Genomic DNA, 18,509 nt, shown 5'->3' on the forward strand with positions numbered 1-18,509 from the left:
ACAACTCTATAAATATGAGTATAAACGACAGTTGTCAAAAGAAGTCCGACAATTTCAACTATCGCAACTACCAGCTCATTATTGTTATGAAGAGAAACGTATACCGACGAAGTTATGCCACTAGTTAGCCATACAGAAACCAGAGCAATAATAACGCGGTTTGAGGTAACAAGCTCCCGGTATCGGAGATGAAGAGAGATAGCAAGAAGTCTGTCCACAGCGATAGCGACTATAGTAAAAAATGAAGTACCAGCCAAAAAGAAAATGGCGAAATAACAAATTGTTTGAACTATCGGACAGAGGAAGTCATAGTTTTTGTTTCTGTTCACTTTGATTCGTATGACTCCGGCAATGACTCCGAGCATTAGCTGCGAAATTACTCCCACCAAAAGATCCGAAAAAGCGAGACTGAGCAACAACTTCTTTACATTAGCTGGAATCGATAAGGCGTTCCAAAGGGCACAAATTACGAGGATATTTCCGAGAGACGTCACCAAAGCGAAAATCAGGTTTAACACGCAGAACGTCAAAATAAAAGCTCCGTGATGGTTTGCAACTTGTGCTAGCTTTTCCAACTCCTGATTACAAAACTGAGTAGCCATAGCGGAGAAAAATAATTGCAAATTTAACGTCAAGTGTCTGACTTCCCAAGATGCTGACGAAGATTCCTGATGCGACAATTAAGGCTTTAATCACACCATACCGAATAGCTTTTGAGCCTGCACGAAACCATGCCGGATAGCTAGAGCTTCTGTTCACACACGGTAATTTCGGCGCGAGTTGTGCCGATCTCTTAAGTGTCACATATCGGATAGGTGTCCATACTGATGATACTATACCGGATAAGTTTTCATGTCGGCACGAAAAGCTTTCCGGTTTAGTTAGTATTCCGTCAATCTTTGTGCTCCAGTCCAAAAATGCATTTAGTGCCTCTTCACTATTTCTAATAATACGTCAACTTCAATGTGTTCCCTGGGACAGCCAGAAAATTAGAGTTCGGCAAGGCAGTAGCACGACGTTTGAAACGGGCCTAAATCAGATTGCGTAAAAAACTCACTTGAAATAACACCACTGCCATGAGTACATGACACGATTAAGGTCGCGAAGACGAACCTCTTTTGATGAATAAAGTCATAACGCAAAGTTTCTCTTGTGTCTCATGTTATCATGCTTTTGTCTTGGTTGTTTTTGAGGCTTCTGAGTGGCGATTGAGCTGAAATTTTAAAGTGGAAATTGACGAGTCGTTTAGTTCGAAGGATGCTTTTCAAGTTAAGGCAATCTTATGAACCCCATTACGGTATAACAATTTGAGAGTGATGAAAATTTTGTGCCCAAGTTGGCAGATCAAATCGTTGCCTCGTGTAGGGAATTAATCGGCACCTAGAGCAGCCAATAAGAATCTGGCATTTTGCACAGCACATTAACCTTTGATCCAAACCTCTTTCAAAAAACAGATGCAGCCAGTTACGGAACAATGAATAATATTTATACTTACCGTAATGGGGTTCATAACTTAAAGTGCATCCTTCGAACTAAACGACTCGTCAATTTCCACTTTAAAATTAAAGTCATAACGCAAAGTTTCTCTTGTGCCTCATGTTATTATGCTTTTATCTCGGTTGTTTTTGAGGCTTCAGAGTGGCGATTAAACTCAAATTTTAAAGTGGAAATTGACGAGTCGTTTAGTTGGAAGGATGCACTTCAAGTTATGGCAATCTTATGAACCCCATTACGGTATCAATTTGAGAGTGATGATAATTTTGTGCCCAAGTTTGCAGATCAAATAGAAGACAGCAATCTGCTCGATTTTAACAGCAAATGATATAATCACTCAAAATCTGTGTCCTGACAGAAGCGGATTTTTCGCTTTCAAGTTCGCCGGCAAGTTATAATGATCGTTTAATGAGTAAAGTTTGTCTTCCCTGAATGAATTAATACCTTCTATATCCAACCGGTTTCACTGCAATTAGCCTGCGTGGCAGGCGTTTGAAAGGGAAGGGAAAGGGAGTTTTAGGTGGCAGGCTACCTTTTATTTTCCGATTGGTGCGTAAGTGATTTCATAATGCCGTAGTGTCTGATTCACAAAATCACGGGCGTGCCACCTAGTGTTTCTGTTGCTTTAAAAATTGCACTTAGGAGTTAAGATCACCATGGCATTACAATAACACTCGCTTACTCAAGCTAAAACATATTTACCTTTAAATTTCCACTTGGTGCGCAAGCGATTTCATAATGCCGTGGTGTCTAACTCACAAAATCACGGGCGTGCCACCTAGTGTTTCTGTTGCTTTAAAAATTGCACTTAGGAGTTTAGATCACCATGGCGTTACAAAACACTCGCTTATCGAGCTAAAACATATCAGACATATTAATTTTCTTCTGTGCGCAAGTGATTTCACAATGCCGTGGTGTCTAACTCACAGAATCACGGGCGCGCCACCTAGTGATTCTGTTGCTTTAAAAATCACACTTAGGAGTTTAGATCACCATGGCATTACAATAACACTCGCTTACTCAAGCTAAAACATATTGAACTTTATATTTCCACTTGGTGCGCAAGTGATTTCATAATGCCGTGGTGTCTGACTCACAGAATCACGGGCGTGTCACCTAGTCAGGAGCACCCAACGTCAATTTTCGGAAAATATCTGTTCGGAAGACGATTTGAGATTTAGAATTTTCGGAACATTTGTTATAAAATTTCTTGCTTGCCTGCCTCTCCTAAGATTTTCGAACATCTAAAAAATGGTATAATTGCCCATTTTTAACAGATTTTTTCCCTAAAAAGAACACCTAGAATTTTTGCCAACGAGGCAACCGAGCTAAGAAGCGAGGTTGCCTCGGCGGCAGAATTATAACGCCGCGGAATGTAGGCCAAAGCTCTCCCCATATTTGGGTGTAAGTAAGTCCCCACATTTGAATGGTGACGTCTTGTATTTAAAACTCGTGGTCCGAAATTAGGTGAATCAATGTGCAGCTGTTCGTTGTCTGTTCAAGAGCACCTAACAGGTGAGCAAACTTTAATACGATTTCTAGTTTGAAAGTGCAATTAGTGCTCTGGTGTGCTTTATAAATTGCGTTTAAAGTAGCAGCTGACCAAGGAATAGGGTTTTACGCTCAAATTTTTGTCAGAACCAGCTTGTTTTTTGCAGCTCGATTTACATTGAGGTAGCGTGTTCGCTTTTCGACTCAGAGCCAGGGTTTTCAGTGTTCTCTTTTCCTTTGTGAATTGAATTTTAAGCGGTAGTCAAGGCGTAGGGTTATATTCTCAAAACTTCTATCAGAACCAGCGTGTTCTTCCCAGGTCAATTTACATCGAGCCAGTCCTCACCTCCCGTGAGGAATGCAACATATTTGCGGACCTTTTTTTCAGAATTTATTTATGTCTTTTGAGAGATTTTGTCAACCAGCATGTTTTTTTGCTGCTCGATTTACATTAAGACAGCCCAAAACTCCCGTAGGGAATGCAACGAATTTGCGGACATTTTGTTTTGAAGACTATCATTATGCCTTTCAAGAGACTCTTTGTCCTGTGACACTCGCACATTAGATCTTTGTATTTTATTAAGGTTTATATTTTTATACCTCTGATACATTCCGCCCCATTATTGCGCTTTTCACACATTTTACTTTACCCCAATTTTTTCTGGTGTATATCACCACGCAAAATATTTTTCCTATCCCTGATGACGCTGTTGCTCGGAATTCAATTATTATTTTTATTTTCAACAGTCGAAGACCTCATTTAAACTATATTTTTCTTTCTAACGTTTATAGTTTTGCTACAATGGAATTTTTAAGAAACGTAAGTGCTAACTTGTTCATATTTACTAACAAAGCTTCAAGCCCTGTTGTGATTGTTAATAAAAGTGAAAGCCTTAAATGTGCCAAAGTTGTTGTTTTGAACTTGGGTGCCATCCTTTTCTTTTGCGGAATCCATTTTAAACCTCTAAAAATTATGAAAAAAGTATCGCAAAGATCTGAATATGCTCATTCCACAAAAGATAAACGAGTTCGCCTCGTTAGCACTTGCCGGAAGGTAGCCCTAGTCGATAGCCTTTTACCTGGCTGGAATTTTCGAAAAGGTAAGTTTTGATCCTTATAATTTTCGGATCACTAGACTTTCAGTTAGGAAATCCGAACAGATGAAAATTTTTTAGGGGATAAAAATATGCCAATATCTACCGTTTAAATACTAAAATACGTTTAGCAATGCTACGTTTAAGTGGTTTTGAACTATATTCTCGTTGGGTGCCCCTGCCTAGTGTTTCTGTTGCTTTAAAAATTGCACTTAGGAGTTTAGATCATCATGGCATTACAATAACACTCGCTTACTCGAGCTAAAACATATCAGACATATTAACCCTTGATTTTCTTCTGTGTGCAAGTGATTTCATTTTCCTGCAATACATAGCTTTTTCTTGACTGGATGACGAGTTGAATAGCGGCAGCGGCGAGATTTGGTAATTTTTGGCGGGCTTTGGACACGTTTTGGCGGGATGACGATTTCACTATTCGACCGAATCCATTTGATCGCTTGGTCTTTGTGTTTTCTGCCTCTACTATGACATCTTTAGGAATTTAGGCCGAGTTACTACTAACAATAGTATTTCTGCAAACCTGTCATTAAATAAAGGAATTTTTTTTTTATGTAGCCCGTTTGCACTCTTTTTACATCATTGACAGCAGATCATGCATAATAGTTACCAAACAAATGCAGTCGGATTAGAAGATCTAACGTTTTCTAAATCAAAATGCCTACCAGACTGCCGATGAATATTACCACTTACACATTTATCGTTATATCGTTAGGCTCAGAAACATTTTCAAGGCACAGGAAGACCGTCTTCTTCTCCTAATGTCATCTAAACCTACCCAGACGCACACACCGTCCTTTGCGATCATCTCAAGAAGGCAATGCTAGCTTTGTTCGATCAGAGTTCAAATCAAAAATTCACACTTCTTCCATATAAAGAAAAAGTCAATTATTATTTCCATTGTTTTGGTTAAATTTTTAACTATAGTGCGTTGAATGTACAAGATTCCATCAGAGAGAGGCCATAAATGTACAAGCACAACGCACCAGCGGGTGCGTGAAGCGATTCACTGCGGAAACTGCAGTTTAGCAAGCTCAGGCCAAAAAATTGGCTGAATCTGCACACACAAAGCCTCGGAGATCAATAATAGCAATTTGCTTTGGCATCTATCTTTCCTTTACGATGAGTAGTATGCTGTGTGTTCACGGACTGTGGGTTATACATAATCAACATTTTGAACCAACGCTTTTACATTCGTCCGATTCTATTTAAATTCCGCGACCTTCGATACATTCAATACAATATGGAACTACGCTACATTTTAATACTGGCAAAGACCAGAAAGACAACGCTTGAGTCATAGGCCACGCGCGATTATTCTGGATAACTCGTGAGCTGAGAACGCAAATCTCAGGCATATGTTAAATTGTAATCCCTTCTCTAATTACTCTATTGCCAGATGCCGCCTTAATCTTGTTAAAAATTGTACCTAGATACAATCTCTTAAAAAGCCTTTAGTCGATATTAATTCACCGTAAATAGAAAGAAAAAACTTTCCGAAGAATATCAGTTATAATTTTCAGGGGCACCCAACGAGAATATAGTTCAAAACCACTTAACGGTAGATATAGGCATATTTTTATCCCCCTAGTTCTGTCGATTCCAACCAATCAAATCCTTCTGTGTCTTTAAGCTCTTTTTGAGTTTCCATCACTTTTTTGAAGGTCCATTTGGGGTCGATGTAGGGTCGATGTGGGGTCGATGTGGGGTCGATGAGGGTTCGATGTAAGACCGATTATTATTTACGAAGGAGAATGCTTAGTAGCCCTGCCTTCACCAATTTTCTATAAAAGAGGCGCGTTGCTCTCTGAAGTTTAGCTTAGTATCAGAACGCGTGCGGTTCAAATCAAAGATGACGAGCACAGGCTATACCTTATACCTTCAACAAGGTGCTGGAAAATATGAAGACAGCGAAGAAAGCGATTTCTCCCAAGACAGCGAAAACTCTAGCCAAGGAACGGACTCTTCCCAAGAAGAAGAAACAGAAACCTTAGAGCCTTGGTCACGCATTCTTGGTGAAGCCGAGAAACGCCATGAGACCCAGCTCAACGCATTGATCAATGAGTACGAAGGGGACGGAGATTCAGAAAATGTGGCCCACGTGAAAGCCGAGAACGCTCTTCTTCCTGTTTACAGAAAAGAGCTAAGAAAAGTACTCTTAGAGAATCTACAGTGGATGCGTGCAATGAAAAAAGATCCCACCTTCAAAAAAGTGATGGAAACTCAAAAAGAGCTTAAAGACACAGAAGGATTTGATTGGTTGGAATCGACAGAACTAGCGATCGATAAGCGAAAATTCTTACTCAATCGACTGTATCAACAGCAGCCCATTCCACAAGATGAAGACTAGTCCAACTATGAATGTTATAGAATTATTTTTCCTAGACCTTTGTGTTGTTGCGTTTCAATAAAAACTGTAAACAACCAGACTTTAAGAGTGTTGTATTGCTGACTTGAAAATAATAACAGTAATAGTAAACTTGCACAATAAATAAAAAAAATCTGAAATTTGAAATACCAATTACTAATTCACGGTCAAAACTTTTTTAACTAGGCACTGTTATTTGTGATTACACTTAACAAAGATGATGATTCCAATGTTAAGAGCTGTTGCGTGACTAGCGATGCGCGACACCCACGCGTGTGTCTGAGAAAAAATAAAGACACATGACTAGAAATGGCCCGTTTGTCTCCTTTTGTCCCTTTTGGCCTGGTTTTGGCCTTTCAGGCCTGGTTATGGCCTTTCTGGCCTGTGTTTGGCCTTTCTGACACTCTATAACCTGACTGTTTGCGAAAAAGATGTCATTTGTGTTCATCCATCGAACTGTCAACATGGTTTACAAGAGAGTTTGCAGAAACTGTCCTATTTCATCGTGTGGGGCGAAGTACCTTGTCAGATTAGCTAACCATCTCGCGGATGTTCATCAGTTAGACCACATACAGCGAAGACAGTATTTACAAGAGGCGAAACTGCAACCTAAAGTTCGTCCTTTACGAAAGTGAAGCGGATAATCCCGGAAAAAATCACTATCACAATCCAGTACAGACACAAGAAACGGTGTACTGCGAACTGTCAAGATCAAAGAGAAATGAAACCTCTTTTAATAGTAAATCAAAAGCTAAAAGACGAACTACAAAGAACAAGACAAAGTGCAAGAAACAAAGAAAGTCGAACTCTTGTCTTAGAGGCCATAGGAAAATTGCGTAGACACGGAAGGATTATTTTAGAACGGAAAAAAAAACTGATTTGTAATAGTCAGTCAATGGATTAATTTTCATCCCTTTTCCTTTCAAATCGCTGTGTATTTGACTCTTTTTGTCTTTGTTTTTTTAATAAAGTTTTTTAAAAAAGGAATCTCTCTTGTGGTTTTATTGCTAGCAATTATTAGCCGCGTGGTCCAATTGATCCTTGTTAAGTTATTTGTTTTTATAATAATACGTCAAGGTGCTCCCTTGGGTCTAGCTGTACAGATGAACTAATTTGTATTCAACTTTGGGCTTGTGAACTCGCATAATTAACTGATTAACCGTGCGTGAAAATGACAAGACTTCAATAGTTTTTCTTTTCCTCGAGATAGAAAGGAGAAAACAGTTCTGCAATAGTCAGACAAACTTGAAATAAAGAGTTTACAGCTCCAATTTGTGTATGTTTTGTTTATATATATCCGAGTTTTAGCGCTAAATAAGATATAGGAAGCCGTCTCTCGCGTTGCTAGGTGATCGCTTCTCTTATTCCTATTTTTCTTTTAAAAGACGGTCCGAAAACCGGGCTCAAGTTACTTATCGGGCAAGTCTAGGCAAGCCTATTGTTTCTATTGTAGTAGAGTGACACTTATTAGTAAACCTATACCGAATTAGTATGCAGGAAGACAATTAGTATGCAGGAAATCCAAATTAGTATGCGGGAAGGCAGTGAGCAGGCTTTTATACCGTTCAAACAATAAAAAATACGGCAACCAACCAGAATGCTCCGTCAAACGAGACAGCCAATGAGCGTCTTTCTAATTTCGGTCAACCAATCAAAACAACTATGACATCATAGAACCCCGGAATACATATGACATCATCTGCCGAAAATAACTAAAACCTGTCAAACCGGTTATACCAACCATGACATCATCCATCTAAAAATAGCACATGACCTTATCTTTATGAGATCAAGACAATAGCCTATGACGTCAGCGACGTTAATGTATTCGTCCGCACTCTAATGAGAATCCTCCGCAAAAAAGAGGATAATTCGGTCCCTCCTATACTACTCATTTGCAATCAGCGGCTTTTATTTACCGGTAAATACGTTGTGTTTGAAACCTCCCTTTGTTACCCTGAAATGATTTTGTGACCCCGAACCTTACCGCGGTATATACTAGTAAAGGGGAACAATGTCTATGTAAGCCACACGATACGTCCTCTTTCAAATGTCCCTGATATCGGACCTTACGGTTTTAAGGACAAAAGAAGTGTTTAACAATGTGTGACCTCTATTATATTCAGTAAGGTATTACTGTAAACAAAGGCCAATAAAGCACTTTTTCTACATATCCTACTTTCTATTATGCTTTGCGGAGGAAATTTACATAGTACCTCTCATTTACACAAAATGTTAATTCTGACTACACTATCACGAAACATTCAATGTGAAATAGTTTATTGAGGAATGGTCAGTCAGTCATCCGACAACAACAATGTGTCGTAACATATACTTATTACAACATAGAATATGCTAGCAAGTCTAACTTGAAAAGCTTGAAAAATTAAGTGTACCACGCCAGATACGAAAAACCACTAAAAAACCACTCTTTAGATGTGGCCAAAAAATATGTGGAAACGTATTCCCCATCTAATGCAATGGCACGGAACCTCGGGGAAGAGGTACAAACAAACGCATAACTCCATAGAAAAAATTCAACTAAATTGACAACAGCAAACAGAAAGACTGACTGAGCTAGAATGATTAATATTCCCCGCTAAGACATTAAATACTCAAAACTCTCCCCTGAGAATACTAAAACCTCTCAATCGTGCCATCAGAATAGCAATTTCTGACTAATTCGTTCCTAGTCACTCAACCGTCAGAAATTACATTTTTCATGTTAATGCAAAAGAGTCTTCCTACCTGAGTCGTCTTGGTGCAGACGTTTGGCAGCCGTAGAAGGTCTACTGTGTGCTGATTTTCCATGTGCTAGAAACGGAGCCAGATTGTGAAAGACCTCACCACAGGTATTACATACGTATTCCCGCTGAGCCGCTCTGCGCTCATGAACTTGTTTCACATGTCGTTTTAAAGCATCTATTCGATTAAACTTTCGCCCACAGAGGGAACATTCGTGTCGCTTTCCAAGAACTGGATAGCGTGGCATTTTAGAAGAAGTAGAGTCTACCTCATCCCGTAAAATTATAAGTTGTATTAACGACGGGTTTACAAACCTGTTTAAAAGATATAGTGCGACAAATTATTTGCGCGCTCTGGCTCTCAATTACGTCAACAAAGTCTTTCAACAGCATGGTTTCATAATTCCTTTATTTATACACCATACGGTGTTTTTGTAAAAATATTTTTTAAGTCCATCAAGTTTAAAATCTGACTTCATTTACAATATTATCTAAATCGAATCTATCTTAAGATAACTTTTGTACAAGCTGTTTCTTCTCAAAACAATTTTAAATATGCAAAAACCATTAACTACTGCTAAATTTATGTATTGCACGCTTTATTTTTATAATTTCTTAATTTTAATGTTTTTATCTGTTTGTATTTTTGGACCATTTTATTTCACGTGGGAGATTTAACGAGCTACGGCTCCTGAGCTCGTCGTGGTTATAAATAAAGTCTGTCGAACAACCCAAAACCAAAATCTGAAAGGTACCTAAAGTACTGTAAAACCTACCTCTGCTAGTCGTTTCCTGCCCGCTCCACTCTGTATTTCGTTTAAGTGAGGCCGTTCAGTATCCTAAAAAAAGTAAAACTTGATTAAGTTGGTAACAATACTAGACCAGAGAGCCGAACGTTCATTCAAAATACAGAGAAACAGAGAGCGGCTTACCTGTGGTAATTTTTCAAACTCATTTTCCCAATCATCCCATGGTTCAAAAATTTCCTGGGGAACGTACAAATCGAAACTGGTTAACTGATTGAAATTCATGACTTCTTCTGACAATTCGTGAATGACTGCTTGGATAGGGAGCGCCATTTTATGTGTTTCGAAACAATAGAAAAAAACTGGCAGGTAAAAATAAACCCTGACATCATCTTACCTGGAAAAAAATATGACATCATCATGACCAAGTAGGGACATGATATCACCATTCTATTTATAGATTATGATGTCAACATTTTTTGATGACGTCAACCCCTAGAGTATTCTGACGTCACTTGCTCCTTGCCAGCTGAAAATAGACTATGACATCATCCTATCTTAATGAGATGCATGACGTCATCTGCGTTAATTTATACCGCACAAAAAGTTAATTAAATCCGCAAAGAAAAGGAGTAACCGGTCCCTCCCCTACTACTCATGTCTTGTGAGCTCAGGCTCTTGAAGTCTTCTTCAGCGCTTTCTGGGACTAAATGGCTCGGTGTCGACGCTCTCCGGTACAAAATCACCACCTATCTGCCCGATCATAAAGTGATTTGGAGTCAAGACGCGGTCGTCGTTACGGTCGTCACTCACAGCTGTTAAAGGTCTCGAATTCAGCAGACTTTCTACCCCCATGAAGATTGTCTCCAACTCCTCATCATTAACTTCTGCATCACCGAGTACAGCAAAAATAGCTCGCTCTGCTGACTTGATCATAGATTCAAAGACTCCACCAAAATGTAGCGCTGCAGGTGGATTCCACTTCCAACTCATTCTTTCACTGGAGGTCATCCGTTGTATCTTGTCCTGGTCTATAGCAGAGACTAGGTCTCGCAGTTCCCTCGATGCGCTTACAAAGTTCGTTCCATTGTCACTTAACATTTTCTGCGGCCATCCTCTCCGCGCAGTCATTCTTACAAAAGCGTACTCAAGAAATGCATCAGTGTCCAAAGACGAGGCCATCTCTAAGTGGCAACAATGAAGTCTTCAAACAGAGAAACAAACACAAATAGCACTTAGCTCGCACTCTTCCACGTCCTTGCTTAGTTAAGAAAGGTCCTCTAGAGTCTACTGCACAGCTCTCGAAAGGTCTGAAGGATTGCTGCAGTCTAATCTTCGGGAACGGCGCCATTTGCTAGTGAGCTGGCTTCGATCGAAATCGTCTCGCACACTCAAAACATTCTCTCATGACTCTTTTCACTTGTTCACGAATATGGACCACTAAATATTTCTCCCGTACATGATTAATCGTATAGTTAAGCGCCATCTGATGACCCTTGCATCCGTCAATTCCACACTCTCTGTTCCAAGTACATGAGTCACCAAGATGCCCTTTCCCCAAGCAACGGTAACACAGTCCAAGTTTCTTCGCCGTCTCCCACATCTTTCTATGTTCCATTCCCTTGAACACATCACATTTCCAATTGGGTGTTTTTGGTTGCACACTTTACAGGGACGATCACGTTTATACTTATAAGTCAAAGAAAACAGAAGAAGATATAAATATTTATTTTGAAGTTCGATTTATTAATAGTTTGAAATTTATGGCAATAAGTCTCGGAAATCTTGTCGCTAATTTAAGAAAAAGAAAACTTTAACTTTTCCTCGTGTCTTGGTTTCTCAGCTCTGTAGTCTTTGGGAACCAGTCTACTTTAGCAGGGATTAGGAAATGCTTATGTAACTTTTTTTATTTATTTCCTTTGACCTTTCAGTGGCCATCTTTAATTTATTGAATGAATGCAGGCACAACGTCTCCTGACAGCAAACAATTTTCTTTCGTCGGTAAAACTGTAAAGTTGGCAATTTTGCTTTATGTCATAAGTCTTAGTGTACACGACTAAGTTGCATAGTAGGCATTTGAAGACTATACAATGGCCAAAAATATTTCCAGCAATTTTGGGCATACAAAGTTTTACACCAGTCTTTTATGTCTTTTTGTTCTCAGCAAAGTGAATGAGGCCAATAACTGTGCCACCACCAGTCGTCAAGAAAAGAAGAAGTTGTTTGTATGTGCAGGTGGCAATATAAAATAAATCCTGAATAAAAGATCAGTCAAGCTTCTTCACTCGCCTTGAAGTTGATATGAGGCTTCGCGTATCAGGAGTAAGTATGTAGACTGATCTATAATGCAGGAGCGTATCCAGCTTTTGAACTTTTTGTAGGCCTGGTCCCTAAGGGCCACCTTTGAAGGGATTGGTACTTAAGCAACGACGACGGCGACGGCAACGAGAACGGAAAAAAAGAAATAGACTTAGATTAGCAAAGCAACAACTCTGCACATTCAGCACGCTTTTTTGTACACTTTTTTGCCGTCCTTACACGACTACAACGTGAAACTTCATAAGTTAACGTTTTTATAGCACACTACTCGATCTGCATAATTCTTCATATCATTCGAAAGACGAATTCAATAATTGTTTTATTATTCATTCAAAATGCTTCTCACTTTATGTTTGCCTCGATCGATCGGCTATGTAATGTTTCGTCGTCATAACATTTGACTGTTCTCCGGCAGTTTCAGGTTACGTAGATTTACTTATTCTAGCAGACATACTTCAAATAACGTTTGTCATCTTTTGAGTGGTATTTTGTTATTCTTTTTAGGCAGAAGTTTCGCTATTTCGTCTTGGCAAAACTTGTGAAATCTTCAGCCCATTTGCTCCAGCTCTATCAAAACAGCTGATACCGCGCTTTGTGCTGTCCCTTTTTCTCTCGATAATTCGTACAACTTAAGTCTTGTAATGATATTGGCAAACGTCTTTCAAATTTGGTCAAAAGTGGTTGGTTATGAAAAATTAACCGGGGATTTGAGCCAATCATACACGAACAAATATTTATTAATATTTATAGATTAATAGTTGCTCGCCCTAAATTTCTCGTGCGCCTGCTAAGGGGGTTGTTTAGAGAAAAACCCGTTTGGGGGAGGAATGGCCATGCACGATATCAAGTTCTGGCGAAATAGGTAGAAATAGTATTTCAGTGTATTTAACTAGTATTATAGCACTGCTGGGAACCTTCAGGGATAGGGCTATAAAGAAACCTTTTCAGCCGTCCTACTAAGCGATCAAATTGTGACCCTGTAGTAAGACAATATAACAACTTTGAATGGATGCATTACTTTATAACCTCTCCTACATGATTGACCTCAAAACTGTCAATTCCCACTAACACTGTCATTTTTTACCGGCAAAACAGGTATTTGGATGCTGAATCCCTGGAGATTATTTAATATACCTGATATTTGAAAAACGGGCTACTCTCGCATTGATTGGTAATTTAATGGCGCTTCTTACTGGAAAAGTAAAATTTCGCCTAATAAAGAGATTGGCAACAGGCCGCCCCCACTCGAGCATTTTTTCCGGAATTTCCACTGATTTCTGTTATTTCAGGGAAGTTATTTGGAGCCCATGGTCGGGGGCTGAGGATGGTTAGTGCTGAAGAGAGAGATTTTTATTTTTACACTAAACGTATCCTGGCTATAAGCAAATTATACTTTGAAAGGTTGCCTGCAATGTCCTGGACTTGGCTTCAGATTTCAGGCGACCCGGTTTTCAAAACTCTAGGTAGATATATGTGTCTTCTTTTTCAGCGTCGGCGCTCACTCCTTGTTGTTTGTGGGATAGTGGCTTTATACGGTTGTTTTTGGCTTTCAAGACGCAATAATACAGGTAAGATTCAAAAATGCTCCGCATTTTAATAAAAAAGTCCTTTTTCTAGCCGAGGATTGATGACAGATCTTTACGATCTTCTTATCAGATGTTACCAACAGTTCCAAGCACAAATATCGTTTCGCATGGGGACCGCGCCGTCAGCGTTGCCGCGCCTAAGCTGTGGCATTCCCTTCCTTTTGAAATTAAAACTGCCGAAACCTTAAACCTATTTTTAAGTTTACTGAAAACTCATTTGTTTCGTATTGCGTATTTTGAACCTAATACCTTTATTAGTATTAGCATCCGTCTAAGTACTAGTATTAGCACTAACACAGTATTAGTAAAAACGAAACGAAAAAATTAACGAAGATGGGAGGCGATCTGCGTTTCCAAATCAATTCAAAGTAGACAGACTGCAAATTATAGTAGTTGCTAAAAAATATATCTACGTGTCCCAACTGTTCATCAGTAAGATGCCTAAAATGCGTGCAATTCCACAATTGGTTTCGGTTCCATTAAATCCTATACCAATTGCAGAACATTTTAGCAGGAGCCACCCACCGTGTGAGCACAGTCGCGGACAACACGTATAAGTGAGGAGAATAACGCAAAGCAAAACTAAGACGTTATCAAACGAACTAAATGTACACGCAACTTAAATGAAGAAATAAATAATGCACGCGCCCAAAATTAAATTGCGCGCCCGCACACGTACCAATATACAACTGAAATAAAAATCCAAGTAATAAATAAGCAATGTAAGGATACGATGGTGCAATTGCTAATCTCATCTTCCGAAGGGCTGCACCATACTTCTCGACGATAAAACCATGGCGATTGACGAATTTATTAAATGCGTTCTGAAGTCGATTGGTTTCAAAGCCATGTTGTCTGAGACGTAATGAAAGTCCGCAGAGTCTATTTATGAAGTCAACTTCGGACGTGCAAATTCTAGCATATCTCACCAGTTGAGATATGTAAACACCGTATGCTGGATTGGCGGGAATGTTGCTTTCCATATGAGCAAAGTTGACAATTCGGAATGCAAAGTCATCTCTCTTATCGTAGATGCTGATACGGAAAGGTGTGGTTACGTCGCCAAACACCGTGATGAAGCATCACCGTCGTCCACAATGGTATAGATCGATAGATAGAGAGATCTAAGCGCAAAATCTTGATCATCTCTTTGGTCTATATATACTTTTTTATCTCAGGGAGAACAGATTCTGGAGCAGAGAACTCGACATTGGACCTACCAACGGATGGACCATTTTTGAGTGAGTAATATGGATCATTGACGCACTAGCTTACTTCGTCGCCAGGGATCACTTGATTCTCAGACCCTTGCAACAAAAGCCCGGTTAAACTATGGTTAACCAGGTTACAAGCCAGGTTAAAACAACTAGAGTTCACTGGTTAGCAACCCAGGCTTAACCAGACTAAACCATCTCTGCCATTGGCCTAGTTTCAAAAAACAGGCCCTAGGGCTTTTTGCCACGCTAAAATGATGTTCGGCGTTCCATTTAGGACAAAAATATTACGAATTACGGTGTGATTTAGTCTAAATAATATCCATAGTTTTAAATGGTTTTCCTTCCCCCCTTGCACTCAAATTTATGTTACAGATTTTAAAGTAAGAGGATATAGAAATAATTCTTACGTCCTAGGGAAGGTAATGGGTGTTTTGAGTTTTATCTTTTACGTCGTGACAATTAAAAAGTGACGTTTTGGGGGTGGAAAATGTGTCCTTTTTGCTGAAGGCTATGAGATACTGCTATAAATTTGAGGGGTGTAATGTAATAACTGAAAACTAATTCAGCGCTTTATTGAACTTTGAAACAGGAAGTGCTCAACTGCATCTCCTTGTGCAGTTTCCAGTGCTTAACATTTCCGATCCAATCAGGGATGAGCACTTGGTGATGCGACAGAAGGAATTTATCTTTTGCCTCCAGCGAAACTTACTTAGTCCTCACGTAAGTTTACATTGTTTTGGTGAAATCTTAGCCGGGAGGAAAAGGGGAGAAGAATTTGACCTGTCGTTTGCTACAGTTCTGAACTTCTTTTCCTCAAGGAACTCCTCCTCCTCCCAGGTCTTCATAGTTTTTTCTTACCAATAATGGTTACGCAACGACTGCGAACTACCGCTATATTGCCACTCAGCAAATTTATAAATTTAGGCATATCTAAAGGCGGAGCTTGCATTCAGAAACCAGTATTTAGAATACTGAATTCTTTCAAGTTGTTAGTTTAGTGTTCTTGACAAAGGCAACGTGTACGTAAAAAAGATCTCTAGACTAATAAACAGTTAACAGACTCTTGCGGCAAACCTCTGTGCCCTGCTGCTGGATGGATTTAAGAAACTGGTCTGCCAAGCGCTACAATCAATTATACATTCAGAAAGGGAAGTATCCTGAAAGAGTTTCTAGTTTGTAGGCTAGTTTGTTCAATGAAGAAAAGGTTTTCAGTATTTTTCTACACTCGTTCAGATCATCTGTGTTGTCAAAACTTGTTATAAAAGTAAATTATCATTATCATTAAAAAATCTCTCAGAAACCTTAAAGGCATTTTTTTAAAAGAGCTTTATAACTTTGACAATTTTATACGTAGAAGACTGGCAGACCACAACACGATAACATTTGCCATAAAATATCTTCCCATGTAACATCCTAGGTAATGACGTCATCAATCACGTGACTATCGCCGAATTAGTGTTTTTTTTGTTGCTGTGACAAGATTTCATTAACGAGTTAAAAACAAATAGGATATTTGAGGTTTTAGATGTGTTGGGCGTTTAAAAATAACCAGTTGACGTCCGGCATTTAAAATTTAAGAGGGTAATGCAGCCTAGTCCCCAGGCGTTTTCGGCTCGGTCACTCCTGGACTGTACCATGAGCTGTGACGTCACAGAGAGATACTCGCCGAGTACGCCTAGCCAATATTGCCAGATCAAATATGGCGGCCTTTTCTGTCAGGTTACTGCAACTTCAGCAGGTAGCTGAAAACCCGTCTTTGGAACAGGAAGAGTTTCTATGTGCATGCCACCGCGACTAACAAAGTTTAGGTTTCTTAAATAAGGATCCGCAAACCAAGTTTTGTTCAACTGAAGCGGACTTTCTGAACTTTCACGCACAGCAACTTGTATCAGACGATCGATGAACTTCTTTCTTCAATTAGTGCCAATGAATCTCTACACGAGGAGTTCACAGGTTACGGACTGTCGTCGAAAGCCTGTAAACGAGGAAACAAGGCAAACGTGCATATATTGTCAAAACATGCTTCGTTACGGCATTTCTGGGCATTTGCAAGCATTTGCTAATGTTTTAAAACGACACATTAAAAGTGTCTCTCCGAAGAAAAAGAAACACAAAAGGTAGGTGCTGTCGGTTTTGATTCAATTCGTAATGTATATATTTTTTACTAAAACGGCGGTTTCCAAGGGAAAAACGGCACATCTTTCTTCACCTTTCTTACGTTTCTTACGAAATACAGATATTGAGAGCCTAGATAGGTGTCTCGATACCGCACTTAAATTTTTGACAGCTAAAATTGTATATGACTATTCAGTTGAAAGATATTTTGACTTTTGCTCAGACAAAAGATTAAGGTCATATTCTAGTAATAAGTTAAAGATTAACAAAGTCAGAACCGAATTATTCAAAGGCACCTTTTTTCAATAGATTACCATATTAGGTCGGTGGTTAGGTTACCTGGTCCCTGGTCCTCCACCTTCGTCACCGTCCGACAGAGGTCGACAAGGATGTCAGAAGTTCAGGGGAAAGCAAAGCATACAAGAGATGTAAAGCGTGCAAAAAAATTAAGCTATGTGACGGACAACCGTGTTTTCCTTCACCGATGGAAAGACACCTTACGAGCCGGGAGAGAATTATACGGTCATACTGTTCAGTCGGTAGCCGCGCGATCGATAGTTCATAAATTTCTTGAACGTTCCCCAGCATGGAGCAAGCCTGGGTTTATTGTGAGCTTTACGTCTGGCTTCGATCAGTTCAAGATTTAATTCTACAAGAAAACCTAAAAATTTACTTGAAAACTGTCAATCACCATATAGAAGGAATATATACTTCTTTTAACTATATTTTTTACCCTTCACAGAGGCGGTCCAGTGGTTAGAGGGGTTAACTTTCACCTCTAACTGATTCGGAGAGACTTAAAGGTTCGAATCCCCTTCAGCAAATTTTTCGTAACCTTTTTTTTATTTTCTTTTTCTTTTTTACTTTTTTTTACCTGTGTAGTGCATATATCTAGTAACGTAATGTGATTAATAATATACACGAAAAAATTACTCAACTCTGATTGGCTGAGAAAGGAGTGCAGCTCTTCTGTTACACGAGTGCAAACTTGTGACACGAGTACAAAAATTAAACTTGTAACACGAGAGCAAATTACAAATGGTTTCTGATTGGCTGAAAACACAAAAGAAACCACCAAGGACCAATCAGATTCCGAGCTGTTTTAGCAACAAAATTCAAGAAAATGGCCATGGTTTTCAGCAGACGGCGACCGGATTTAATTTTGTACGTAAAACAATAATAGAAAAGTTAAAAAAATATTCGGAAAACCCGGACACAGTAAAAAGTACGTTTTTCTGGCTAAATGTATTGAAAATGCGGTGCTAAGAGAAAAATACTGTCAACAAAATCGAGGAAAATGAGCCAGAGAAACTAAAA

At 39.2% G+C, this 18,509-nt stretch overlaps 3 protein-coding genes across 3 annotated transcripts in view; 1 reads left to right on the forward strand and 2 right to left on the reverse strand.

Annotated features, from left to right (window-relative positions):
- The window catches only part of LOC140936777 (melanocyte-stimulating hormone receptor-like), a 989-nt gene extending 387 nt beyond the window's left edge, over positions 1-602 (reverse strand). Inside the window, exon 1 of the mRNA XM_073386265.1 lies at positions 1-602. This exon is cut by the window's left edge and continues 387 nt beyond it. Coding sequence (XP_073242366.1) covers positions 1-602 — 602 coding nt within the window.
- A 10,043-nt stretch (positions 603-10,645) lies between these two features.
- Positions 10,646-11,137, reverse strand: LOC140936778 (uncharacterized). The gene has a single exon (XM_073386266.1). It carries the CDS (start codon positions 11,135-11,137, stop codon positions 10,646-10,648), a length of 492 nt encoding a protein of 163 aa, XP_073242367.1.
- A 2,608-nt stretch (positions 11,138-13,745) lies between these two features.
- The window catches only part of LOC140936779 (uncharacterized), a 34,357-nt gene continuing 29,593 nt past the window's right edge, over positions 13,746-18,509 (forward strand). The window contains exons 1-3 of the mRNA XM_073386267.1: positions 13,746-13,842; positions 15,039-15,101; positions 15,667-15,797. Coding sequence (XP_073242368.1) covers positions 13,746-13,842; positions 15,039-15,101; positions 15,667-15,797 — 291 coding nt within the window. The remainder of the gene's footprint in view (positions 13,843-15,038; positions 15,102-15,666; positions 15,798-18,509) is intronic.

This window comes from Porites lutea, chromosome 5 (assembly GCF_958299795.1).
Source record: "Porites lutea chromosome 5, jaPorLute2.1, whole genome shotgun sequence".
Lineage (NCBI taxonomy): Eukaryota > Metazoa > Cnidaria > Anthozoa > Scleractinia > Poritidae > Porites > Porites lutea.